Source organism: Labeo rohita, chromosome 6, assembly GCF_022985175.1.
Source record: "Labeo rohita strain BAU-BD-2019 chromosome 6, IGBB_LRoh.1.0, whole genome shotgun sequence".
Lineage (NCBI taxonomy): Eukaryota > Metazoa > Chordata > Actinopteri > Cypriniformes > Cyprinidae > Labeo > Labeo rohita.
The window spans coordinates 24,032,276-24,059,328 of record NC_066874.1 but is presented as its reverse complement, the minus strand read 5'-3'; the positions used below and the strand labels follow the sequence as shown (position 1 = coordinate 24,059,328).

At 36.9% G+C, this 27,053-nt stretch overlaps 2 protein-coding genes across 4 annotated transcripts in view; one reads left to right on the top strand and one right to left on the bottom strand.

Annotated features, from left to right (window-relative positions):
- Positions 1-13,898, bottom strand: part of gabrb3 (gamma-aminobutyric acid type A receptor subunit beta3) — an 87,322-nt gene extending 73,424 nt beyond the window's left edge. Inside the window, exon 1 of one of the 2 annotated variants that reach the window (XM_051113568.1) lies at positions 13,415-13,898. In XM_051113568.1, the coding sequence (XP_050969525.1) occupies positions 13,415-13,509 (95 nt within the window). In that variant the 5' untranslated portion in view covers positions 13,510-13,898. The remainder of the gene's footprint in view (positions 1-13,414) is intronic. The other variant, XM_051113567.1, reaches the window with a different exon arrangement.
- Positions 1-26,773, top strand: part of gabra5 (gamma-aminobutyric acid type A receptor subunit alpha5) — a 157,830-nt gene extending 131,057 nt beyond the window's left edge. For both annotated transcript variants that reach the window (XM_051113571.1, XM_051113570.1), the window contains 5 exons: positions 2,536-2,618; positions 10,272-10,415; positions 14,706-14,858; positions 21,187-21,398; positions 24,831-26,773. In XM_051113571.1, the coding sequence (XP_050969528.1) occupies positions 2,536-2,618; positions 10,272-10,415; positions 14,706-14,858; positions 21,187-21,398; positions 24,831-25,124 (886 nt within the window). In that variant the 3' untranslated portion in view covers positions 25,125-26,773. The remainder of the gene's footprint in view (positions 1-2,535; positions 2,619-10,271; positions 10,416-14,705; positions 14,859-21,186; positions 21,399-24,830) is intronic.
- The last annotated feature ends 280 nt before the right edge of the window (positions 26,774-27,053 follow it).

Here is a 27,053-nt window from a genome sequence, read left to right as displayed (position 1 = left end):
AGTCAGAGAGATACAAGCATGGGCCCTTCAACCCCGGTCTCATCCTCAGATGCTGATGATGGAGATTTTAAGCAGTTCCTGTAGCGTGGCAATATCAAACCCTTTATTACGCTGTCAGCTAAGGGTCAGCGCTGACATCTTATTGCATTGCTTACACCAGAGCATTGAGTGGGCTCCATTCAGGACATTGAGGGAAGGGCTTAATGGCTACAGGGTGGCAGCCATCCTGTAGCCATTATGGTAATGCTATGATGAGCTTTGATTTCATATAATTGCCTCGCTGATGACTTTTGCTTTAGAAGCAGAATTTGAGCACTGATTTAAACAGACTTTTTGCAAGTATCTGAAACATTTTGACTGCTTGACAGAGGGACAATAATAACGTGATGCTGCGTCCATTTAATTTTTCTAATGCCATGTTAGATTATTCCTTATTTTCCATAACATTCAGCTATCAGATTCAGTGGCACTCTCTCAGATAGAATAAATTGATGTTATCCAGTTACAAAATCCATCTGCACTGCATTTAATGTGTTTAGCCTTAGATTTTTTCAGGAAATCATACAGTTGTAGAATTAAAAAACTGTGTTTCATAAATGATCCACTAGAGGGGGCTACAGGATCGCGGATTCAGCCACTGCAGAGCCACTGCAGTGTTCTCTACATCAGGGGCTTTTAAACTTTTGATACAAAGGATCCCCCACATATAAAATCAAATATGTGACCCTGGACCAAAAAAGTCTTAAGTAGCACAGGTATATTTGTAGCAATAGCCAAAAATACGTTGTATGGGTCAAAATTATTGATTTTTCTTTTATGCCAACATCATGAGGATATTAAGTAGAGATCATGTTCCATGAAGATATTTTGTAAATTTCATACGGTAAATATGTCAAAACTTAATTTTTGATTAGTAATATGCATTGCTAAGAACTTTATTTGGGCAACTTTATCGTGATTTTCTCAATATTTAGATTTTTTTTTAGATTTTTTCCAGATTTTCAAATAGTTGTGTCTCAGCCAAGTACTGTCCTATCCTAACAAACCATACATCAGTGGAAAGCTTATTTATTCAGGTGATGTATAAATCTCAGTTTCAAAAAATTGTCTCTTATGCCTTATGACTGGTTTTGTGGTCCAGGGTCATACATGTTTTCACATATGAAGAATTATTTATACATATATATTATACATATTTATTTCAACTTTGATGAAAGGTTTTGATCCACTTCAAATATATATTATATATATATATATATATATATAAAGAGAACACGGTGTTTGCAAAAATAAATATTTGACTTTTGTATTGTCATTGTACTAAAGATAAATAAATGTAGCCCTATTAAAACATTAGGCTATCTGTAGTTAAGTTAACGTTTTTTTTTTTCCAAACGCTATTACATGATGTTAGATGTATACCTGAAATATTTTAAATATGAATATAATTTTAATGGTTTTACCTAGAAATATTTTAAATTCAGTCCACATTTTTTACAATAAATCAGCATTCATTTTATTGATTCAAGAAAAATCAGAAGGTAATCTATAAAGAAGAAGGCATTCTAATCTAAAGATTTTTTCTAATTTCATTTTAAAGAAAATAATACTGTACTTTGTGTTTCCTTACCTTTGGCATTAAATTAGCTTAATAAAATGAATTAACGCTGTTGTGTGAGAGTTTGTCATACAAAGTCTGACGTAGTGGTGGCAAATTTGAAATCTTTCTCTCTGTTGACCAATGTAATCAATCTCTCACTATTTTTTTCCCCTTTTTGGAAAGTCATTGAAATTATCCATTATCAAGGATTCAAGGACCCTTCATCAAGGGTTCATTCCTTAAAATGATAAAAAAAAAGAGAGGGTGAAAAGCAACAACAATAGTAATTTTATGTAACTTTATTTTATCTATTTTAGTTAATCTGATCTAATTTAATAATTAGATAACTGAATAACTGAATCAGTCTTGTTTGTGATAAAACTGCATCTAGCGATATGGCACAGTATTTATTTTTTATTTGTAGTCCTCAAATATTCCAGTAGGTGGCGATGGCAGTTCAAAATAGATGTTTTAAATCCTACTGTATGCAGCTTGAGCATTTAAAACACACTGGAATCAAACATGAGTGAGAACTGAATAATTGAATAGGGAATGACATTTGTATGTGTGTGAGTTTGTGTGTGTGCTTATAAGCAAATCCAGAATTAGCAGTGATTTACTCCACCGATTTGGCAGCATTCCTACTTCTAGCACATGATGGCACCCTTGATCTATAAATACTAAGAGCACTCAACACACGCAAGCACAGTATTCCTATTAATAAACCCAAGTTATCCAAGCCTACAGCTACATTAAGAAGATTTTCAGTAAGACATTGAATATTGATTAAATCAGTTACAATCAGGTACTCAGTGTTCCAGTGACGACTTTCACTACGCTGATAATGACATAATGACATGTTTACTCAAACAACCGATCTCTAAAACATACTTAAATCTATTATTATTATTATTTTCATTTGTCTCTCTTTTCAGATTGACTATATCAGCAGAGTGTCCCATGCAGTTGGAGGATTTCCCTATGGATGCTCACGCCTGCCCACTCAAATTTGGCAGCTGTAAGTCCATAATGTTTTATTATGAATGAAGAACAATCCTGTAGCCACTGGCCAGAAAAACTGAATAGATGAACAAGATGCAAGTACAAGATTGCAGATTCAACCACTTCCTCCAAACCCTGAATAGTCTCTGTTTGTCTCTCCATTTTTTCTCAATACATTATAGTGGACTAAATATCGAGTACAAATTTTATATGAAGTTCGCCCATATTAGGTAGCTTGACAGACTGGTGTTTAAGGTGTGTCTAAGCACATACTGAGTCTAGTTTAGTCTGATTATCACGTGGCATCCTGTCCAAGAGCAGGATTAAGATTATCACCTGGTGCTTGCAGAGAGGAGGGTGACTTGAGGACTGGATTAGTAGGAAGGTGTCCTGCCATTCCTCCTGCGCTCACGTACACACTGCACACGCACTCAAAAGAAAGGCTAAGAAGCTAGGAATGACCTGAGATGGGCTCAGCTTTCTTTGATGTTCAGGGCATTACCGGATAGGGCTGTGCATGGAGAGCCTTTGTGTTGGGATACAGCAGAATTCATGACAGACAGCACTTATGTTTCAGGATCATGCATATCTGAATACTTGATCAGTTGTATTTTTGTAGCTGCATAGTAAAATCCCTCGTGACACGAAGTTCTAAGTTCATGTTTTGAAGACCTCTCATAGGCTTCTGAGAATACGGAGGAGGATAGTCTGGCCTGAGGGATATTTGAACATTTAAAAATGTAAATTAAATCATGCTAAAAAGATTCACGTTTGCTATAGCAGGTCAGATGATATGTTTGTTTTGTTAACTGTTATAGTTGGTAACATTTTATATATTGAAAACGCATTAGAATAGTGAACACATATTCACTATTATCTAAGAGTTTTTCCTGAACAAGGTCAAAAATATGGCATTAATATGTGTTTTATAAGTACTAATAAACAGCCAATATGTGACACTGGACCACAAAACCGGTCGTAAGTAGCATGGGTATATGTGCAGCGAATATAGCCAAAAATACATTGTATGGATCAAAATAATTATTTTTATGCCAAAAACATTAGAATATTAAGTAAAGATCATGTTCCATGAAGATATTTTGTAAATTTCTTACCGTAAATATATCAGTACCTAATTTTGGATTAGTAATATGCATTACGAAGAACTTCACTTGGACAGCTTTAAAGGCGATTTTCTCAATATTTTGATTTTTTTTGCAGCTTCAGATTCCAGATTTTCAAATAGTTGTATCTCGGACAGGGAAAGTAATAGATTAATATATGTCAAGAGTGCCACTTAAAAAATCTACATCATAACATGAGTTCTGACCTTTGTCACAAAAAACTTTCTTCATTGCCTTTTTCCCTATCACGCTTTAGATATAAGAAAATATATATCAGCTCAAAACTTAAAATCTAAGAATTGATCCTTTGAAAGGCATTTTAAAATCAGACATTGCTTTACCATGGAAAATGTACATCAAAATCATATTACAAAATGTTTTCATTCATGAATTAAAAAAATTAAGTCTGGATAGTGCATTTTTATGTCTGTGTTAAAAAATGGGAGTGACACTTAAAGAGTTAAATAACTGAAACAAAAAAATGTAATAAAAATGAATAATAACTAAATAGACATTTAAAAAAGAACAAAACTACTGTAATAAAAATGACAAAACACAACAAAATTACTAAAAGTTTAACTAAATAAAAACAGGTAATATAAAAATAAAAACATTCAAAATATTAATAAGATAAGATATGACACTGCTGTCATCTTTTTTTGTGTGTGGTAATTAATATTTAATAATATAATTAATGATTGATAATATAATAATATAATACTCCATGATTACATAAATATTAAAATAAATAAATAAATAAAAATCAGTCAGCATAAGTTGACATTTAATCTAATCTGGTCTGTGACCTAAAATGAGTAATGCCATGCTTTTGGGAATCTCATTGACTTCCCAATGTGATTGGATGGACTGTTAAATTAGAACATCAATGTAGTACAGTATAAAATCTAATCACTTTAAAAGTAAAATTATAGTAGTCTGCATGGTTTCACCTGAATCCAAATTGATGTATTGTGGACAGTCCTTGAAACTAATGTTGAACCAACCGCACCACATCAATTTGTCTACAAAACTGAAAATATTTGAAGAACAATAATAACAAGGCTTAGTAGTTCAGAAGATTTCTTATTATCAGTTTTGGAAACTGCCTTAACTTCTCCAGTATTTTTTTCTCCAGCTCTTGCTTTGTTTACAACTACGATAGCATTTTTCCCCTCTGATTGATCTGATCACATGTTATCTCTTTTGTTATAAAAGCAAGAACTACGTAACCCACTATAAATATTTAATGAAGGTTGGGCATAATTCACAAATGAATAGAATGGTCTTAATAAACATGAACTATCTTGCACAGAAATGACTAGCTTCTATTATTTAGCCATTTTGTTTAATTAGTAATTTCTTAGCATTTCTTGGGTTTTTTAATTTTACATTCTACTAAAGATTTAAAACACCCTGTGAGCCATCTCAAATGTCTCATATGGTATTAATTATTCATTGTATTCAAGGTGGTAATTGAAAATGTAGCCTTCATTAGGACTCACATACTTACAAACTTAGTGTTCACAGATTTGTTTAACGCCGTTTCCCCTGCGTGAGTTACTCTATATACAGGCAGCAGAGAATTAGTGATTTAACTTGTAAATCGCACAACGAATGTGTTTACTTGAAGTATTGTGCTCTGTTATGTAAAGGGTTATATAAATTCTGTCTGCACTTAGCAGCTTTTGTTTGCCTAGTTGGATAACAGTGACAGACGCCTGGTTTTAACCATCAACGCAACCAAAATGCCTTAGAAAGGCAATGCCGTCCATATAAACGACAACAATTCAGAGTTGTGAAACTATTGTTTGCATTATGTCAATGCAGAGCCTTTTTTGTTAAGGAATGTTCAAAAAGACACAGACGAGCACTATCGTAGTTAATCTCCACAAATGCATCTTCGGCTATGGACTTGTAAGCACATTTAATTTCATGATTAATGTAAAATCAGCTAGTCATTATCACTAAATAGTCCCTGATGTGAAGCTGAGGGTCTTGAATCATCCTGTAAGGGTTTATTTTGCAGTAAAGATTGGCTGACTGTACAGTACATTATCCCACTTATTGCATGGCTGGACATGAAATATTGATTTGAGTTGAAATGATTTTATTATGTGAGAAGAGAGAGACTGTTGAGTGTCTAGGAGCACTGAACTCTATATATGACTGTCTGACTGTACATTAACCCAGTTATTACATGGTTGGACAAATTAATAAATAGAGATGAAATATTCTGGTTATTATTAAAATGATTAAGAGACTGTCAAGTGAAAAGCTCTGAAATGAACAATCATTTATACAGCCAGCTGATGTATAAACAACAAAAATAGTAAATCGCTATTTGATGACGTTAGTACCAGTATAGTGTATATTTAGCACTTCCTGTACTTCAGTCCAGCCTTTGGGTTCTCATGCCAGCAGATTCACCTCAAAAGATTATATAGACCAAAGATTACTGTGGGATGATTCAACCTTGTAAAGGTCCCCAATGGTGAATCATATTTTTGTTCAGATTAATCCAATATATCTCTTCCCAGAGAGTTTTAAGGGAGAAATAACATAAGGCATAGGGCAGCAATGGAAGATATATCATGTGAGTATACAGGTATAGGCCTATTTAAAGAATTGGCAGTAGACAGACACTAAACAATCGTGCAAAAACATTCAAAATGTCTAAACATACAAAAGACAAAAAACAGAATTTCAAAGCTTACAATCACAAACATATCCTGTAGCTTTAAGAATATTGTCTGTGTTTGCTTCTCAACCTGCTGAGCTAATGGCTAAAGATGTCACTAGCTGGTGTATATAGAGTATTAGGGTCACTTTAGGGCAGCCAAGCCTCATAATCTCAGTGTAAAGAAAGACAGGCTTTATAGGCACAGGTTGAAAGGTGTGAGTGTCTGTAGAAAAGGAGGGAGTGTTATAAATGAAGTTTATACTGCCATTTTGGGGGTAAAATCTGGAGATGAATTCTAAACTCTGAATATACAGTTCAGGTCAAAAGTTTACATACATCTTGCAGAATCTGCAAAATGAAAATTATTTTACCAAAATAAGAGGGATCATTCAAAATGCACGTTATTTCTAATTTAGTGCTGACCTAATTAACATATTTACATTTACATATAGTCAACAAGAGAGAATAATAGCTAAACTTATAAAAAAAATTACCCTATTCAAAAGTTTACATACACTTGATTTTTAATACTGTGTTGTTACCTGAGATTCTGTATGATTTTCTTTTCACACTGAGGACAACTGAGGGACTCATGTGCAACTATTACAGAAGGTTCAAACGCTCACTGATGCTTCAGAAGGAAAAACAATGCATTAAGAGCAGGTGGTGTAAACTTTTGAAAAGAATGAAGATGTGTACATTTTTCTTAGTTTGCCTAAATATCATATTTTTTTTATTTAGTACAGAAGCTACAGAAAATACATACATGTTTCCCAGAAGACCAAAATAAGTCAAATGTACCCTTTTTCCTTCTGGAGATTTTATTTTATTTTATTTTAAATCCAGATGGGACTTAAATATACTGTCATTTGCAGACTTTTATGGAATTATCAACGTTAATTTAAGAGCAGTGCTTTAAGTTAGGGGAAAATAACTTTGTTGCCATTTTAAAATCTTTCCTGAATGTTCTACATTTTACATGAACAACAAAGGAATATCATCATTATTGTAATTTCATTCTGTTTGATTCATCTGCCCATGTAATTTTGACAGATCGAGCTTTTGAGAAAACTAGAAAACTGCTAATTCAGTTACTTTACATTGTCATTGATTTGAAATGCTGAAAGGCTATTACATTAAAGGCAAGAGCGCATTATAAATTAGATGCACAAACAAAATGAAAACCCTAATAGATATAAAATTGATTTAGACTTGGAATAATATAAGCTGCAAAAAACATTCATGACCACACACACATGCTGGTTTCATTATATTAATGAGGACATCTCATCATGAGGGCCACTTTTTGGGTTTTTGATGTTTTATTGTATTCATGAGGACATTTCCCCAAAACGTTTGCCATTTTGAGTATCCACCTTTTTCTTTCCATAAAAGTGGGCACAGCCATACATTTTATGGGTCTAGCTTCCAGTCTCATTGTGTCTAATGATTTTTAGCAGTACAAAAGAGGTAGTTTTGCTGCTTGATATTGCAATTTGGTGTGCCTTATCATATTATTATAATGTATTATCTTAATTATGAGATTATTTACTGCACATTGTTTTTCTTCTCCTTATTTCCCTATAGCGGCTAATGAACTGGAAGTCTTGCCCATAGGCTTATGCATTAAAGAAAAAGGTGGATAGCTAAACCTGTGTATGTGCACACAAATACTGCCAAGTCTGTCCACACTGAACAATGCCAGTTCACTGGAAAGCATTTCGGTCATGTATGAGTAAGGAGGTTATTCTACAGGCTATTCACTCTGTGGGCTGTGGTGACCCTGTCACAACAAAAAGCTACATTTGTTTCCCTCAAGTCTAAACCCTTGACCTAAGAGAAATATTTTGTCCTCCGTTAGCAAGACCTTGTCACTTCTATTGGTTTATCAAATGCTGTTTTCCTAATGTCAGCAGACTACAGTATGTCAAAAAAAGTAAGAATCACCTCTCCCAAAGTGCTCTGGGTTTAATATAAACACACAAAATACATGTTGACCATTACTGTTTGTTTATAATCCTACCATGATTTTTATCATCACTACCACTATTTAGAATTCAATCTTTTACTTAATCCATAGTAGGTTTGACAAAGTGTATAGTTTCAATTTGAACTTAAATGAGTTTAGAGCTTATTAGGATGTCCGCTAAATTCAATCCAATTAGATCCACTTACAAACACCAGCCATAATTAGCACCAATACAGTCTTTACACTCATTAGTTTCTATTTTTGCAACATGCACAGAGCTTCTAACACCTTATCTAACCCTTTAAAAAAAGTTTAGGTTTCTCACAAAGTCTGAAATGTCACAAACAGTCTGTAAAGGTTCATACCATAAATCCACAATAATGATGACAGCAGTAATATGCTCTGTTCTTGTGTGCCAGAATGGGGGATAAAGCAGAATGTAAGCATGACAACAGTTCAGGGATACGTGATTTGTTCAGTGGAACAAAGAAAATAGAGGAATTAGCAGTACAGCAACATGCAAAAATGCAATGCAACGAAGAGCAAATTGTATGAATCATAGACATACATCTCTCCCAAAAGAGCATGGCATAACAAAGTAATGTAAAAAATGCTGTACTTAAGAGTAGAAAATAATAAGCCTTGCCAGCATTTTGAACTAACTACCTATATGTGCTCTGTCCCAGTATGCAGTATTAGCTTTACAATCTCATTTGGCTCTTACCCTACAGAGTTTTAACAGGTGATGTGTGGACTTGTCCTCAGGTGGACTGTCTATTTTGAGACGCGTCTGTGAAAATGGCTAAAATCTACTAGCCTACAATGCCTTGAGTAATACATTACATTATTACAATATTTCAACATGCAAAAGCCTTTTCTGTGACCATCCAATGAAATGAGGCACGTTTAGAGGTACACAACCCCCAGATAAGAGCTTTCACAAAAACTAAACAGTTTTTGAGAGCTTCTTAAAAGTGGTTTACAAGAGCAGGTAGTTATGAGTATGTGTTAGTCGTGATTTAGTCAGAAGATTTGTAGCAATATCAATAGCAAGTTTGATTTTTTCTAGTCAGGGGATGAGTAGAGGAGTGGGGGTGGAATTAGTTTGCAGGAATTTGCTGGGGGTATCTAAGGGTATGTCCGTCTGTGACGTGTGGATGGCTGGCAGAATAATCCCTCAGTCTAGATGGTCGAAGTCAATCTTAATTGTGATGGAGACATCCGGCATGAGAGTGGCAGGATTAATGCTTTGCTTCAAGATTGAATGTCACTATGGTGGGAGGGGGCGAAAGGGAAAAAAATGGAGTGTTAAGAAACTCACTGCAGCTATTTTATGTGAAACAGTCATCTACTGAAAATGTTGTTTCACAATGTTCAATATGAGTAGATTACAGTCTATTAAATAAAGTACTATACCCAATAAAAAATACAATAAAAAAATACACTGCATTTTCTTTTTATCATGCTTGGTGTCTTTAACGGAGATGCAGGTGTCTGTGAAAATCTCTTTTTTTAACCCTCGCAGTCTGATCCTATTATTCAACACAGGTGCAGATGATTAACTTTATTACCCCAGCTCTACACTTGGCAGAGTTAGAAAAAATAGCTCCCTGTTGATAAAGAAAACAGATATTTCCCCATGATTGACAGGTGTAGACACTACTTCCTAAATCTGAGAAATGAAAGTTGCCTGCATGCAAATTGAATGCAATCAACTGACACGTACAATCAAGAGTGGGTAACACTTATGCAACCTTATTCAAAGACAGTACTAAACAGATTACATTACATTCAAACTAATCTTCCAGGCACTCACAGTGTGTGGTTAATAAACCGTTATCATTGCATAATCTAACACGGTGACAGTAAAGTGTAAACTTCTGTGTGTTTTTCCAGATGCATACCCTCTCTCAGAAGTGGTGTATAAGTGGACTAAAGGCCCTGGCAAATCTGTGGTGGTGGCAGAGGAAGGGTCACGTCTTAACCAATACCATCTTATCGGTCACACTGCTAGTACGGAAGATATCAGCACGAGTAGAGGTAAACCATTTTCTGTATTCCAATCCCATTCACTGCAAAGAGTGTGAGTCAGTCATTTGGTGCAAGATCAGTGATTCAACCTCACAGTTAGGACAGGGTCCAAAAAGTTTTGTAGTACCAGCCTGAATTGAGAAAATGTAATGCTCATAAATATTTATTATTATTATTGCTTTTACACAATTTTTTAAAATAAATTATTTAAAAAATTATATTTTTTTTATTGTGTTAAGATATTTAATATATACTATTCATATTATATATATCATTATAATTTGATATATAAAATAATAATAGCAACAATAATAAAATGTTAAATATGTATATATAAAATGACAGTTGGTTTATTTATCTTAAAGTTTAATTTTAACCATGAAATATAGCTGCAAGCAGCGATTACCGGGGTTCAAGCGCTTTAAGGCATGTAAGCACATATGAAAAAGACATTATTTTGCAAGCTTGTAACCACCTAAATGGTTTAACGGTTATGACTGTTATAGTGCCATCTGTGGTCCGATCTCCTTAAAACTTTGCATGCTTGTTTAGAATCACTTGTCTCATGTTCTCACCAGGTTTTGTGATATTTTGAGTTTTCCTTCAGGCTGTGTAGGATTTTGGGTGGAAAACATTTATCAAAACATTTTTTTTGATAATTACTGACCTAGAGAGTCAGAAAATTATACTGCAATGCTTTTTTTCAAATCAAAAGCAAAAAACCTAAGAGTAGTTCGCAAAAGTAAAAGGACAACTTCTCAATCATTTCACAAATGATTTGATTGACAGCAGTGGTTCTAGAGGCAAAGTTGTCCGGAATGAGGAGTTCTATCGTATTATACGAATATCACATATATGTGCAAAAACAATGTACAATCGTTTAAACCCTTAAAAAATGCGATATCGTCCCCCAATTTCTTTCAAATTTCTCTGTCAAACAGGCTCACCTAGTTTCGTTTCAACTGGCCTCTGTTAACCTTGTCTAACACGTGCTCAAATTCATCAGCCAATGGCGGCCATGATTTTTAAAATATGCAAACGTGCTTATAGACGTTTTTTGGCACGTTGGACCAAGACCGTGCACACTAATTTTCATGTTGATAACAAGAGCCACCAAATAGTATACAGTAGTCAACATTTGAAGTGGATCAAAATATTTAATCAAAGTTGTCCTAAAACCAAAACAATACCCGCTCTTGTCTTAGGACAACTTTGATTAACTTTTTCGATCCACTTCAAATGTTGACTACTGTAGGCATTTTATAGGCATTTTACTAAAAGTGGCCCTGCCTCTTTCTAATTATTGATATTCACTCTCCAGAGAATCTTTCTGCACTGGTTTGGTTCCAATCGGGCTAAAAACCTAGGACTAGTTTGCAAAAGTAGGTTTTTCAAACATTTAAAATACCCGAAAATTTCGATCATCGAATCGAATCTGAGGCATGCATTTTGTCTGCCATGAGCCAAGGATTCTAACAAAATAAGACACTTGAGCCTGCGACTGACGGTTTAGGAGTTAGGAGCGATTGCGTACTTTTGATTGCTGTAGTGCCCCAGTCAGGCTGATTGGGGCTAGCCTTGGTCACGTTGTAGGTGGTATGAGTACTACCATCCCTCCAAGTTTCTCTATGACTTACGGTTTGGTCTGCATGATCAGTTTTATGTGGAGATTGCTGATCTGTGACCATTCTAATAATTACTACGCCCTTGAACCCCTAATTACATTCCTTATTAAAATTGGCATCCACTGATGTTTTATATTCTTGCTAAAAAATCATATATTTTCTTTCACAGTCCATCTCTCCTTCTAACCTGTTGCATCTCATGCATTATTTTCAAAAACAGGATGTGTTGCATCACACAATTTCAGTTTCATTCCCCTGCACCGCGTGACGTCGTTTCTCTTAAATAAAGTGATAGCCCTTCTGTGATTATAGCTTTTTCAAATCAAGCTGGATGACAAATGAGTGATGAGGATTTCATTCTGCCTCCCACTCACGGCCAGCTGTCTCTAGGACCAGCGAGAGTACAGGAAGAGATGAAGATGAGAGAGAGGGAGGGGAGAAAACAACACTTATCCCGAGCCATTGGGTCTGGAGGGTTAATCCTTGTGCTTCCCCATCAGTTGTGCTTTTACCATGTGACGTCGGTCGGCCGCCATTGGCTCAAGCCGGCGAGAGACACATGGGAGACGAGTGAGGGGGAGAAGGGGGCATAGGCGGCATCTGCCTAATTCGGTTATGTAAAGATGACTGGTAATACACTCATATCATTTCTGCCTCTAGCTTTGTAATCATGTGTGGGGGGTGGAGTTGGGGGCTTCCCCTTGTTCCGACTTTATGGATGTACATATATGGATAACCGTGAGCTGGCATACACTAATATTCAATAAGACATTGTCATGCTCAGCTATGCTGACCACGTCATGTTTTAAACCCTGCTGAGCCATCTCTCTTTGTCACTGCCATTGATTTACACATCAAAGTTCTCCACCTGTCATCAGGTGGCCAGAATCACTTTTAGTAACAAGCTCTAAGGCTATGGTATTCCATTCTGGCAGGACTTTATAACCTGTCATCCCCGTCTTCCGATTTTTGCCCTGGCTGACTTGCAGGACAAAGGTCAGATGGTCATTACTGCTGCTAATCTGAGGTGCAAACCTCTTTACAAAGTTAAAAATAGATCCACCAGGACTTTATATCATGAATGCAAGGTCATTAGCTCAACTTAGAAAACCCAGTGGAGAAGAAAGAAAGGGAGAAAAGACCTTCTAGAGTCTGCCAAACAGAGGGTAAAATTATCTCCAGTGGAAATGTCAACATTCAATCACTCGGTCTGGACTGTAAAGACATCCAGATAACCTGTCACCTTTTATTAATAAGAACTCCCATCCAGAAAATAGCATCTGCCCTTCCCAACAGTTTCAAATTGATTTAGAAGCTGAACCCCCTCAGGTGCTCATTCATTTATGTTGACGTTCAAAAAATAAATAAAAACAGACCACTCACCAGTTGACCAGCATGGCAGCGTTGTTCTCTGCTATGAATGGGAGTTCTCCATAAACACTCCAAAAGCTTAACAATAAAATCCACCACAGTCGCATGTTTGCAGCTCTTAGAAGAGTCCCACCCCGCAGGGCACATCCAAGGTGGAATATCTGAAATGGGGCACTGCCAGTTGTGCTTTCTTCCCGGTCATTGAAATAAAGGGGCGAGCGAGACGAAGGGGATGCGACGAGCCCCTCTTGACGAGGACATCTTTGCCCCCAGGGCCCTCACGACGTTCAAACTTTTCCTTGACTTCCAAGGCTCAACAGCTTGTTGTCCTCTTCATCTGATCCACTTGATCTGTCCCCTCTGATCTTGACTAGACTTTGCGCTTTGCTTCTGTTGTTTTCCCCCCCCTTTTTGTTCCCTCTCTTTCTGCGGGCCGAGAAAGAGTATATCCTAAACGCGGATGGCCTGGCCTGACAGAATGGATGGAACTATTGAAAGAGCGAGAGACAGAAGAGTTTGTGTGTGTGTGTGAGAGAGAGAGAGAGAGAGAAGCCTGCAGGATGCAGATTGTGACAAGGGATTAGTGGGACACAAAAATCCGATTTTGCCAGGAGAAAGCAGCAGTCATCAGTGGATTTTCTATAGTTTATCAGACTGTGTGGCTCAAAAGGATTTTTTTTTTAAAAGCTTCAAATTCAATCTTCGCTTGGTTAACAGGATATATAATGTTTTTTCATTCTGTATTCTCTTTTCTATTCCAGTTAATGATTTACCTCACCATGTTCCACCATGTGCACAGTGTGACAGCTCTTAAACACACCATAAATGTCACTTTTGTTTAGATGAATTAATCTGTTCCATTCTGATGATTTATGCTGTTTTTATTCACTAAAACAATCAAATCATCTTTGTGGTCAGACATTACAGTAACTGTCCACTATTTGGTGCTATTGAGACCACAAACAAAATCAAAGTGCTTCCCTTTATTCTAAAAAGAATACTGACAGTGCTGTTGGAAAATTCCATAATCACATCGCTTCCCATTTGTTTTGATTTGTCTCATATTATTATGTCTCTATCTTCCCTTGACTTGTTTCTCACCACCTCTCTCTCTCTCTTTTTCTCATTTTCTCTTTAAACCTCTCAGCTGGTTTGCACTTATCCCCCCAAGAGTTTAATCACACTCTATCCCTCCCTCTCTTAGTGCCTTTGTTTCTTCTCTTACTTATTTTTCCATCACTGTTTTCTATTCTCGTCCTTTCTCTCATTTCATTCTTCTTCTGTTTCATTGTTCCCCCTACAGGTCAATACACAGTCATGATGGCCCATTTCTACCTGAAGAGGAAGATCGGCTACTTTGTGATTCAGACCTACATGCCCTGCTTCATGACTGTCATTCTGTCCCAAGTCTCATTCTGGCTCAACCGTGAATCTGTCCCTGCCCGGACTGTCTTTGGTTAGTGCTTCCCCTTTTTTTTGGTAATTTGAGTTTTATACACACATACACACACGTTTTAAATGAGTAGTTCACTTCCAGAACAAAAGCTTACAGATAATGTACTAACCCCGTTGTCATCCAAGACGTTAATGTCTTTATTTCTTCAGTAAAGAAATTATGTTTTTTTGAGGAAATGTTTTAGGAATTATCTTCATATAGTTGACTTCTATGGTGCCAGCAAGTTTGAACTTCCAAAATGCAGTTTCAATGCAGCTTCAAATAGCTCTAAACAATCCCAGCCGAGGAGACGAAGTCTTATCTAGAGAATCGATCAGTCATTTTCTAAAGAAAAATAAAAATGTATTACTGCTGGATGTTAGACACATGGTGCTTCTCCACCTTCTGCTTGAGGATGCCCCATAGGTGCTCAATAGGATTCAGGTCAGATCACCTTCACCTGCACCTTCCTCAGCAAGGCAATTGTCATCTTGGTGGTGTGTTTGGGGTCATTATCGTGCTGGAAAACTGCCGTTCGGCCCAGTTTCTGAAGGGAAGGCATCATGTTCTGCTTCAGAAATGTACAGTACATAATGGAATCCATGTTTCCCTCAATGAACCGCAGCTCCCCAGTACCAGCAGCACTCATGCAGCCCCTGACCATGATGCTACCACCACCATGCTTGACTGTAGGAGAGATACAATTTTCTTGGTACTCCTCACCAGGGCATCACCACACATGCTGGACACCATCTGAGCCAAACAAGTTTATCTTAGTCTCATCAGACCATAGGACATGGTTCCAGTAATTCATGCTCTTGGACAGGTTGTCTTCAGCAAACTGTTTGCGGGCTTTCTTCTAAGCCAGCTTCAGAAGAGGCTTCCTTCTCGGATGACGCCAATGCAAACCAACTTGTTGCAATGTGCAGCGTATGGTCTGAGCACTGACAAGCTGACCTTCTACTTCTGCAACCTCTAAAGCAATGCTGGCAGCACTCATGCATCTGTTTTTTGAAGCCAGGTTCTGCACCTGACGCACAGAACGAGCACTGAACTTTGTTGGTCGACGCTTGCGAGGCCTATTCCAAATGCAACCCGTCTTGGAAAACCTCTGTGTGACCCTGGCCACAGTACTGTAACTCAGTTTCAGGTTGTTACTAAACTTCTTATATGCCTAGGCCATCTTTGTGGAAAGCAACAGTTCTAATTCTCAAATCTTCAGAGAGTTTTTTGCCATGAGGTGCCTTGTTGAACATCCAGTGGTCAGTATGAGAGAATTGTACTCAAAGCACCAAACTTTAACTGCTCTAATACAAGATACGCAACTTTGTATGGTCCTGTCAAGCAGACAAAAACATGAACATGATGAATAGGACATGTGGCTTTGCATGGTTAAATGACATATCACTTAGGGTGTACTCACTTTTGTTGCCAGCAATATGTTGAGTTATTTTCAAGGGACAGTAAATATACTCTGCTATACAAGCTGCACATTGACCACTCTAAAATATATCCAAGTTTCATTTCTATAGTATTGTCCCTTGAGAAGATATACTAAAATGATTGCTGAAATGTGAGGGGTGTACTCACTTTTGTGAGACACTGTATGTAGGGCGATTTTGAAGTTGGAGGAAAAAATGTTTTTATTTCAAATTTTTTTTAATAGATTTAGTTTTAGTTAACAAAAACAACACTGTTTAGCATGGCCCTGTGAGCATCTGCTGGTTAATGCTTCTTTCTTTATTTAGAAATCCAAAATTAGCATTTATAAATCAGGTGATTTGCTTGAAAAGTTAAGAAAGGGCTAATGCTAATAGATTTTTATTTATATAATTTTAAATTAATAATTATTATTACTACTTTGAGTTAGCTTTCATTTTTATATTTTTAGTTTTCATTTTGATTTCATTTTACAGTATTTGAAAAAATTGCATATCTTTCATATCAGTTTTAGTTTCGTAATTTTAGTAGTACAACTTTATTTCAGTTAGTTGGCAAGGGAACATTTCTAAATCTCTTGTAAGTTTTTAATTGGTTCACACTTTACAATAAGGTGTCATTTGTTATATGTTATATTAACTATCATGAACAAACAATGAACAGTACATTTATTGCAGCATCTATTCATCTGTGTTGACATTAGTTAATAAAAATAGTGTTGTTCACTGTTTATTCATGTTAGTTCACAGTGCATTAACTGTTAACAAACACAACTTGTGATTTTAGTAACGCATTAGTACTGTAAATGCTGAAATTAACATTAACTAAGATTAGTAAATGCTGTAGAAGTAATTGTTAATTCTTAGTTCATGTTAACTAATGTTGTTAACTATGTCGACTAATGAACCCTATTGTAAAGTGCTACCATAATATGTAATATTTGTATTTTATTGTATTTCAGCCTTATGAAAATGACCAAAAATTGTCATAATTTTACTTAAGATTAACAACACTGTTTAGCATAGCTCCATTAGCTTCTACTGGTTGATGCCGTAACTACATCATGCTAATGCTAATAGCATTCTCCAGTTATTATAGACTAGGAAAAAAAACATTGCATGCAACTTCAAAAACTCATCAGCATCAGATATTTACTCATCCATTCCTGATTGTATGCTGAGCCTTTTTTTATAACTATATTCCCTTTTCACCTAGCATGTATGGATTCTTATCTGTTGCTCCTTTCGTCTATCACTTAATGTTTTGCTTTGTACATCAATAATTCTCATCAAAATGGAAATCAGAATTGACTGATGCAATCAGAGGGAATGAAGAGCTAATCCACTTGGATGACTGTTTTTGAATTCACACCGCTGTTCCTATTCAATTCTGAGGCCTTGCATTGTATCTTGGCAATAATCAGCAAAGCGAGCAGACAGTCCACAAGGAATATGTGCCCACGCAAACAACATCTCTATGACTGGCCAACAAAAGATACATCAAACATAACGCTTTTTCACACACATAAATATACAAATATCCATGAACGGAGGCTCAAAGACCCACTCGCTGATATCGCACATGTGACAGTGTTTTATTTGCATAGCCCGAGGCTGAGAAATCCCCGAGCCGTATGCCTGAGGGACTGTAGTACCATACCTATTTATGTCTAAAAGTCTCTGTGACCACTGCCTGGGGCAATCTCCCCAGATCTCCCTCTGACAGGGACAGCACACCTCCGCTCCTCACTTATCGAGAGCTATTCTCAGATGCTTTGCATAAAGAATTATAATGATACTGCCATTCTAAGGGCATGCTAGATATTTAAAAAGAAACAGTTATATCTGAACTGCAGTGCTGCTGTGTTTGACCCTTCAGTGCTACCTTCTATTCAGTTTTTTCTTTGATAGAAAGTAGACTGCATTTCTGGGAATGAAAGGATCTTAATGTCAGTATCCCCAGCTGGTGTGCTTTGTTTTGTTGTTAAGATGAGTTTATGATTCATGAACCAATATTTTATTCATGCACAATATTTTAAATATTAAAAGAATGATATTGGATGAAAGACAAAATTTCCCTGCTCACTGGTAGCGGCATTCACACAATGACTCTGCTGCTACTGAAATTTTTTTGATGGATTACTGTGATTGTTTTCGCCACATAAATCATTTTATTTAAAAAGCATTATATGACTGTATATTTTGCAGAAGAAATTATGGTGGAACTCTTATGTTTTAAAGAAATGTATTTTGTTAATGAAGCATGTTGTTTGATTTATGGTGTATTGCAAAGATGCAAAATTAAAGGATTTAGATGTCTATTATATTTTGTATTTCCAATACCTGTCAAAAGTTAGGATAATTTAATGTATCTCACCAAAGCTGTGTTTATTTGATCACAAATACTGTGACAACATTGAATTTTTGTGACAAAAGCTGAATTTTCAACAGCTATTATTTCAGTCTTCAGCGTCACATGATCCTTAAGAAACCATTCTAATATGCTGATTTGGTGCTGAATTACAGGCGCATCTCAATAAATTAGAATGTCGTGGAAAAGTTCATTTATTTCAGTAATTCAACTCAAATTGTGAAACTTGTGTATTAAATAAATTAAATGCACACAGACATAAGTAGTTTAAGTCTTTGGTTCTTTTAATTGTTATGATTTTGGCTCACATTTAACAAAAACCCACCAATTCACTATCTCAACAAATTAGAATATGGTGACAAGCCAGTCAACTCAAAATACCTGCAAAGGTTTCCTGAGCCTTCAAAATGGTCTCTCACTTTGGTTTACTAGGCTACACAATCAGTTGTCCAGAAGACAATCATTGACACCCTTCACAAGGAGAGTAAGCCACAAACATTCATTGCCAAAGAAGCTGGCTGTTCACAGAGTGCTGTATCCAAGCATGTTAACAGAAAGTTGAGTGGAAGGAAAGAGTGTGGAAGGAAAAGATGCACAACCAACCGAGAGAACCACAGCCTTGAGAGGCTTGTCAAGCAAAATCGATTCAAGAATTTGGTTGAAACTCACAAGAAATGGACTGAGGCTGGGGTCAAAGCATCATGACCCACCACACACAGACGTGTCAAGGAATTTGGCTACAGTTGTCGTATTCCTCTTGTTAAGCCACTCCTGAACCACAGACAATGTCAGAGGTATCTTACCTGGGCTAAGGAGAAGAAGAAATGGACTGTTGCCCAGTGGTCCAAAGTTCTCTTTTCAGATGAGAGCAAGTTTTGTATTTCATTTGGAAACCAAGATCCTAGAGTCTGGAGGAAGGGTGGAGAAGCTCATAGCCCAAGTTGATTGAAGTCCAGTGTTAAGTTTCCACAGTCTGTGATGATTTGGGGTGCAATGTCATCTGCTGGTGTGGATCCACTGCGTTTTTTTAAAACCAAAGTCACTGCATCCGTTTACCAAGAAATTTTAGAGCACTTCATGCTTCCTTCTGCTGACCAGCTCTTTAAAGATGCTGATTTAATTTTCCAGCAGGATTTGGCACCTGCCCACGCTGCCAAAAGCACAAAAAGTTGGTTAAATGACCATGGTGTTGATGTGCTCGACTGGCCAGCAAACTCACCAGACCTGAACCCCATAGAGAATCTATGAGGCATTGTCAAGAGGAAGATGAGAAACAAGAGACCAAAAAATGCAGATGAGCTGAAGGCCACTGTCAAAAAAACCTGGGCTTCCATACCACCTCAGCAGCGCCACAGACTGATCACCTCCATGCCACGCCAAATTGAATTAAAGCAAAAGGAGCCCCTACCAAGTATTGAGTACATATACAGTAAATTAACATATTTTCCAGAAGGCCAACAATTCACTAAAAAATTTTTTTTTATTGGTCTTATGAAGTATTCTAATTTGTTGAGATAGTGAATTGGTGGGTTTTTATTAAATGTGAGCCAAAATCATCACAATTAAAAGAACCAAAGACTTAAGCTACTTCAGTCTGTGTGCATTCGAATTTATTTAATACACAAGTTTCACAATTTGAGTTGAATAACTGAAATAAATGAACCTTCATAACATTCTAATTTATTGAGATGCACCTTATATATTTTTATATTTGTGCTCAATTATTAATAATGCTTCTTTGTCAGACTTTGGACCTGTTTTGCCCCCGTAGTTCTGATTTTCCTTAAATGGTCATTTTTCTGTTCTTGTTTAGTTGATTGATTATTCCATGCACCTGTGTTTCCCCTAATTATCCCTTGTATATTAGTTCTTGTCTGTTCATTTGTTCTCTTTTGGGTCTACTCGTGTTCGTGTGTCTTCTAAAACCTCTGTTGTGAATCATCCTCTGTGTTTTGTCAATAAAGACTATTCAGCGTTTCTCAGCATCTCCTGCGTGCTGCCTCGACAACGAACCATGACATTCTTATTATCGGTGTTGTTTTTGCTGCTTAATATTTTTGTACAAACCATGCTACTTTTTTTTGCCAGGAATCTTTAACGAATATAAAGTTCAAAAGAACAGCATTTATTCAAAATAGAAAACATTCTAATTGTCTTTACTGTCACTTTTGATCAATTAAATGTGTCCTCAGCAGAAACTGATTTCAACATTGATAATGAATAAATCTTTTTTGAGAACCAAATCAGCATATTAGAATGATTTCTGAAGGATCATGTGACACTAAAGACTGGAGTAATTGTAAAATGTAAAGTTATTTTAAATTGTTCGAGTATTTCACAATAATACTGTTTTTACTTTATTTTTGATCAAATAAATTCAGCCTTGGTGAGCATAAGTGACTTTATTATTAGAAAGTCTATATCATTCCAAACTTTTCACCAGTAGTGTATTTATTAATTAATTCATCTTTAGATTTTTGCTGTAGAGAGCTCTTTATCTTATAATATTCTAAATGTCTATGTGTTTGATCTTCCACAGGTGTGACGACAGTGTTGACCATGACCACCCTTAGCATCAGCGCCCGTAACTCTCTCCCCAAAGTAGCATATGCCACCGCGATGGATTGGTTCATCGCTGTTTGCTATGCCTTTGTGTTCTCTGCACTTATTGAGTTTGCCACAGTCAACTACTTCACCAAACGCAGCTGGGCATGGGATGGAAAGAAGGCCTTGGAAGCTCAGCAGCCTAAAGTAAGTTAAGTATGTTTTCATGTGTTTGCGCATATATGATGTTCAACTCTCAGAAAACCTCAGAAAGAGTCTTTGTTGAGTGCAGTTGCATAACATGACAGTTCACTTCTGTTTGTTGTGAAGGTTACAATACATCACGGTTACATAATACGCTTTTTCTAATTGTTTTGAGACACCCGAACAGCTTGAGAGTGTTCAGTCACAACATTTCAGATGGTGACACTAACTCAAATGTCAACTGCTTTATTAGATGAGCTGTATTTGTGTTAGCTGCTGATGGATGTCACATTTTGAAATTCTACAGGATGAATATTTAGCCTTTACCCAGAATGCCCTTCAGACCAGCCACTTCATTGAGATTTCTGAGAGCTGCTTGTTTGATGTACATGTAAATGCCACGTTTCTCCTTATGCAAGATCTATTTTCACCCAGGTGATAATTTTTCATACGCAGTGGACAAACAGAATTCAAAGAGCGGTCAGTGCACATGTCATTGTGGTGAGTTTGTTAGTAAAGGCTCTACAGTCAGACCTCTGAAGGTCAGATCTGGACCTCCAGCACGGCTTTCTTAAATGTCACTCTCACTTTTTTTTTATCAAACACCAACTTATTCCTCCTCTCCTGCCGAGGAGTCTTTCTAAAACCTTGAGCCCCTGCTGTGGGGTCCTTCTTTAAGAAAGAGCAGGGACTGATGTATACAAAATACTGTTCATTATTGGCATATATATACTTCTGTTCAAAAGTTTAGGGTTGGTACAATTTTTTTGTGTTTTTGAAAGACATCTCTTTTGATCACCAAGAAAAATACAGTAAAAACATGGCTTAAATAACTGTTTTCTATTTGAATACACTTTAAAATTAGGGCTGCCCACTAATAGTTGACTAACCTTTATTCAACGAGAAGAGGCTCGGTCAACCAAAATTTTATTAGTCACTTACTTTCAGAAAAAAAGAAAAGAAAATCTAAATAAAAAATTCACAGGAAGTGGCGAAGTCACGCAGTCTGTGACGGACAGATCGTTAACGGCTGGTCTATGTGCTAATAGTTCATCAGCCAGGACATCCAAACACTCACCTATCATTCATCAACCTCAAATATGGCATTTCTTCTGAAAGATGTATGTAGTAGCAACTTTACATGGCCGTTTTATGTAATGTTAACTTAGAAAAATGTGTGCTTTTAAAGTGTCCGTGCGGAGTGTGGAAGCCAAACCACAGAGCGATCACTGCATGACAGATGGAGGTGCTGGTGCGGTCACTTACTCCATCATTTTTGGTCATACAGAAAAAAACAATACATCTTTTGAATCCGTAAACAACCTGTGTTTATTTGTGTGCACTCACAATAACAACAAAATGTTGAACTTTTGTAAAATAATTAAGGCAAACAGGATGTGATTTCTGCCATCTCTGTCTCTGTGAACTCTGTGAATCTCTATAGATAAAATATAACTTTAGAGAGTGAAATGTCTACTTTTAAATGAACCGATTTAAATAGAAAAGAAATATTTTCAGATTCTGTAAAGCGTATGAAACATGCATACAGGCACCCTGCTGCGGAGATGACGAGTCAGTGTCGCCGACCATCTCTTAAGCCGAAAACAAAGAAAGCGCTAATTTATTAATATATTGTTAAAATGTTAATGCAGTCTCCTTGTTTTTCCATGACACATTCATAATCATCACTTTTGCCGGTGTGCTGTGGCAAGCTTGTTTTGTGTGCGCTTGAGCACTTATTAGACTTTGTAGGTAGGCAATTAAAGCTTCATTATTTCTGATTGGGCTGAGGCTGAAATTTAGCAAGTTTGTAGTAAAAGTATTTGATGGACGTATACTGTGTGTTAGGAGAATTCACTCACTTCACAGTATCATTATCTCATTTTAGCTGGGTTTGCATCTGAACTCTTCATATACTGTATACATATATATATATATATATACCTCTGCCCACCTGTGTGTGTATGTGTCTTCAAAAAGTATCATAAAAGTCATCCTACAAACTACTCATGCACTATTTTACATGCGTTCTGAATTCTTCACAGCAATTATGTAACTTACTCTATGATATAAAATCAGTGCGTTGACCATAAAATCAGTGACTTGAACTCTGGAATAAGATCTTTCCAGCTATTGCAAATCAGGTCAAATGGTTCCTTTCTAATGACTTAAAGGGATAGTTCACTCAAAAAAGAAAATTCTGTCGTTAATTATTTACCCTCATGTCATTCCAAACCCGAAAGACCTTTGTTCATCTTCAGAACACAAATTAAGATATTTTTGATGAAATCCGAGAGCTTTCTAACCATGCATAGAGAGCAAGCAACTACCACGTTGAAGGGCCAGAAAGGTACTGTAGTAAGGACATAAAATAGTCCATGTGACATCAGTGGTTCAACCTTAATGTTATGAAGCTACAAGAATATTTTCGTGTGCAAAGAAAACAAAAATAATGACTTCACTTCATGCATGTGGTGCTGTTGACGCAGGAGGCGGCGTTCTATTGTACAGTTATTTTTATTTATTTATTACATTCATAACATTACAGTTGAGCCACTGATGTCACATGAACTATTTTAACGATGTCTTTACTACCCTTCTGGGCCTTGAACGTGGTAGTTGGGTTGCTGCCTATGCAGGGTCAAAAAGCTCTCGGATTTAATCAAAAATATCTTAATTTGTGTTTGAAAGATGAAGCAAGGTCTTACGGGTTTGGAACGACATGTGGGTGAGTAATTACTGAAAACATTTTTGGGTGAACTATCCCTTTAAGACTTAAAATGCAGCACATAGACTTGTATGGAATATTTTAATGAAGTGTTTGCACCCTTTTAGACCTGAAAGCTCTATTCTTTTAAGCAAGGATGAATTGTGGAAAAATGGGTTGGCTAGAAGCAACTCGGAACCTTTTGTCCGCCACCCCCACAAGCTGGCATGGTGACAGATTACCTCTGCCCACCTGAAAGTACTGGAACATAAAAGCAATACAGCAGGAGTTTTAGAGCTAGAACTGCTGCTTATTTTCTTTTCAATCTGATTGTTGAGAAATGTCCTTGAAAGCATTGTAACGTGTATAGATGAACGAGAAGATATGTAATTGTGATAAACTAAAAGACAGTTCGCTTGAAAGTCACATTATCCTTGAGTGAGTCAAGTTCAATCCACTCTGTCTGAACCGCAGTCTCGACCGCTCCATTATTGCACTGTCGCTTTATTAATTAATCTCTTCTGCTTTGCCCTGCAGAGGCCATTGTTTAATGTTCAGACTCAGATCTCTGTTAACCGTGACTGTATTTCACCTTTAATTAGAAGGTTACGACCTTCAAACTGGTTCATTATCTGGGCTTTCTCTGAGCAGATAGTTGGAGCTTTGTTCTTACACTGACAACCTTGTTTAAAATCTCCTGACTGTGTCTTCTCCTTTCTCAACCACAGAAAAAAGACCCTCTTGCGCTTTCCAAAAAGCCTAACAATGCCTGTTCGTCTGGAGTTAACTTCACCCCCAACATCACAAAGGATGCAGCTATCTCAACCATCTCCAACAGCACCACTGTCCAGCTGAAGAGTGCAGAGACCAAGCCTGCAATGGACCCCAAAAAGACCTACAACAGCGTCAGCAAAATTGACAAGATGTCCCGGATAGTGTTCCCGGTCCTCTTTGGGACTTTCAACTTGGTCTACTGGGCCACATACCTCAACAGGGAACCGGTGATTAAAGGAGCCGTTTAGCCCACGCAAAAACCTCGACGCCACCGCGACACGACATTCCCTGCACAACCTCTTTTTCTTCTCCACTTCGATATTCAACGACAAGCTGACCCTGCAAAAAACGATGCCGAGCACTTATTTACTGCACCTCTCACTTCGCTAATCTATACGAGGAGTGCTCCTGTTGAATTTTTCCTCCTGATATCATAAATTGCATGATAGATTCAAAGCTCTGTGGGAATATAATTGCCATATCTGCCTTGACTTCCTACTTTATATTTCCCTGGTTTCCACTGGTTATTGCATTCATCTTACAATGAATTGAGTGCCACACAAGCTACCATCTCAGTCATGAAAAGTTTCCAAGGGACGTGAACAAAAATTAATGCATTTGGCATCAACATTTATCACAGTATAAATTATGAAAAGAAGTACAGCAAGGCCAAATGCTATGCAAAAACCATTTTCTACTATGTTGCAATGGGTAATTGCTTATACTGAAACCCTTGCTTTGTATTAATGGACTTGAGGCTTGTCTTCTTTGTTTAATAGCTTTAGCATCAATGGTGTAAGGCAGACAGATGCTAAGTTTTTAGCCATGCTAAAAAATGTTGCCTTCAGAGGGATTTCGTCATACGAGTGCTCGGGAATTACCGATTTCTCTTTCGATTGTCATTTTTTTCTAAGCTTTTTTCAAGTAGCTAAATAGAATTGTGCACCTTAGGCAGCTTTTCACTCTTTAGACCAAGATATCCTGCAAGGTGAACAAGGTCGGGTTGCAGCTAAGACTTTCGAATCATTTGTACATAGCTTGTGTATGCTTTGCTTTTAACGTAGACGCGGCTTAACGTTAGTGAGGAAGAGCTGTAAGTGGTTCTGATAGGCTACTCTAATGTGCAGCCAGAGTGACATGAATGATGGTGAAAATGCAGATTGTATTGTAGGCTTTGACAGAATGTGGCATTTCTTTACAGTTTATGGTTTTTAACTTGCTGTTTATGTGACAGCCGTTTTCGTTTCTCAGTGTTGTAAATTGGTCAGTGGGTTTTGAGGTTGGAACGAGTCAGCAAAAGCCTTAAATGTTGACACCTAGTGATATTTTCTTTGCGCTACCATGTAGACTAATGTGAAATGATGAGATAAAAAGGTCTGAAAACAAAATGAAAGAAACATTTAATAATTCATACATTTTTCAGATTCTCAAAGAGAGAGAATTAAGGTCAGGTACAGAGTAGAAAGGTGGAACCTGCTGTTGAAACCGAAATGTTACACCATATTGCCATCTCTGGCCTTCAACCGAAACGCATGGCTGCTTATTTGGGGAATGAAATGGAGACACGAACAATGACCTTGTTAGTGCGAAAGTGCGACTCGGAAAGATTCGGTTTTTATCCTGTAATCATTCTATTCTAAACTTGTTACATGAAAGTGAGACAGCACAAAGAACTAAGTGACCCCACGGATGATGTGTAGCTCATTAAGAGGCCAACTATGAGAGCCATTACGCTCCTCTGTACGCCACTCAGGCCTATAGGAGAATGAATCATTAAAAGAGTTCAAGTGAGTCAGTAATGTGCCCTTTTACAACAATGGATGTTTCCAGAAATGTACAGCTGTTCCTCAAAGCATACATGTCTGAAGCAATAAATTCTGCCTGATATGTTTCTTGACCAAGTTCTGTGATTACTTCTGTTTGAGTTACTCAAAATCTCTCTTAATTGCTAACCTGACCTAGAAAAGGGATAGTTCACCCAAAAATGAAAATTCTATCAGTAATTACTCACCCTCATGCTGTTCCAAACCCGTGAGACCTTTGTTCATCTTCAGAACACAAATTAAGGTATTTTTGATAAAATCCGAGAGCTTTCTGACCCTGCATAGACGGCAACGCAACTGACGCATTCAAGGCCCAGAAAGGTAGTATAAACAGAAATTGTTGAATAAGGTTGT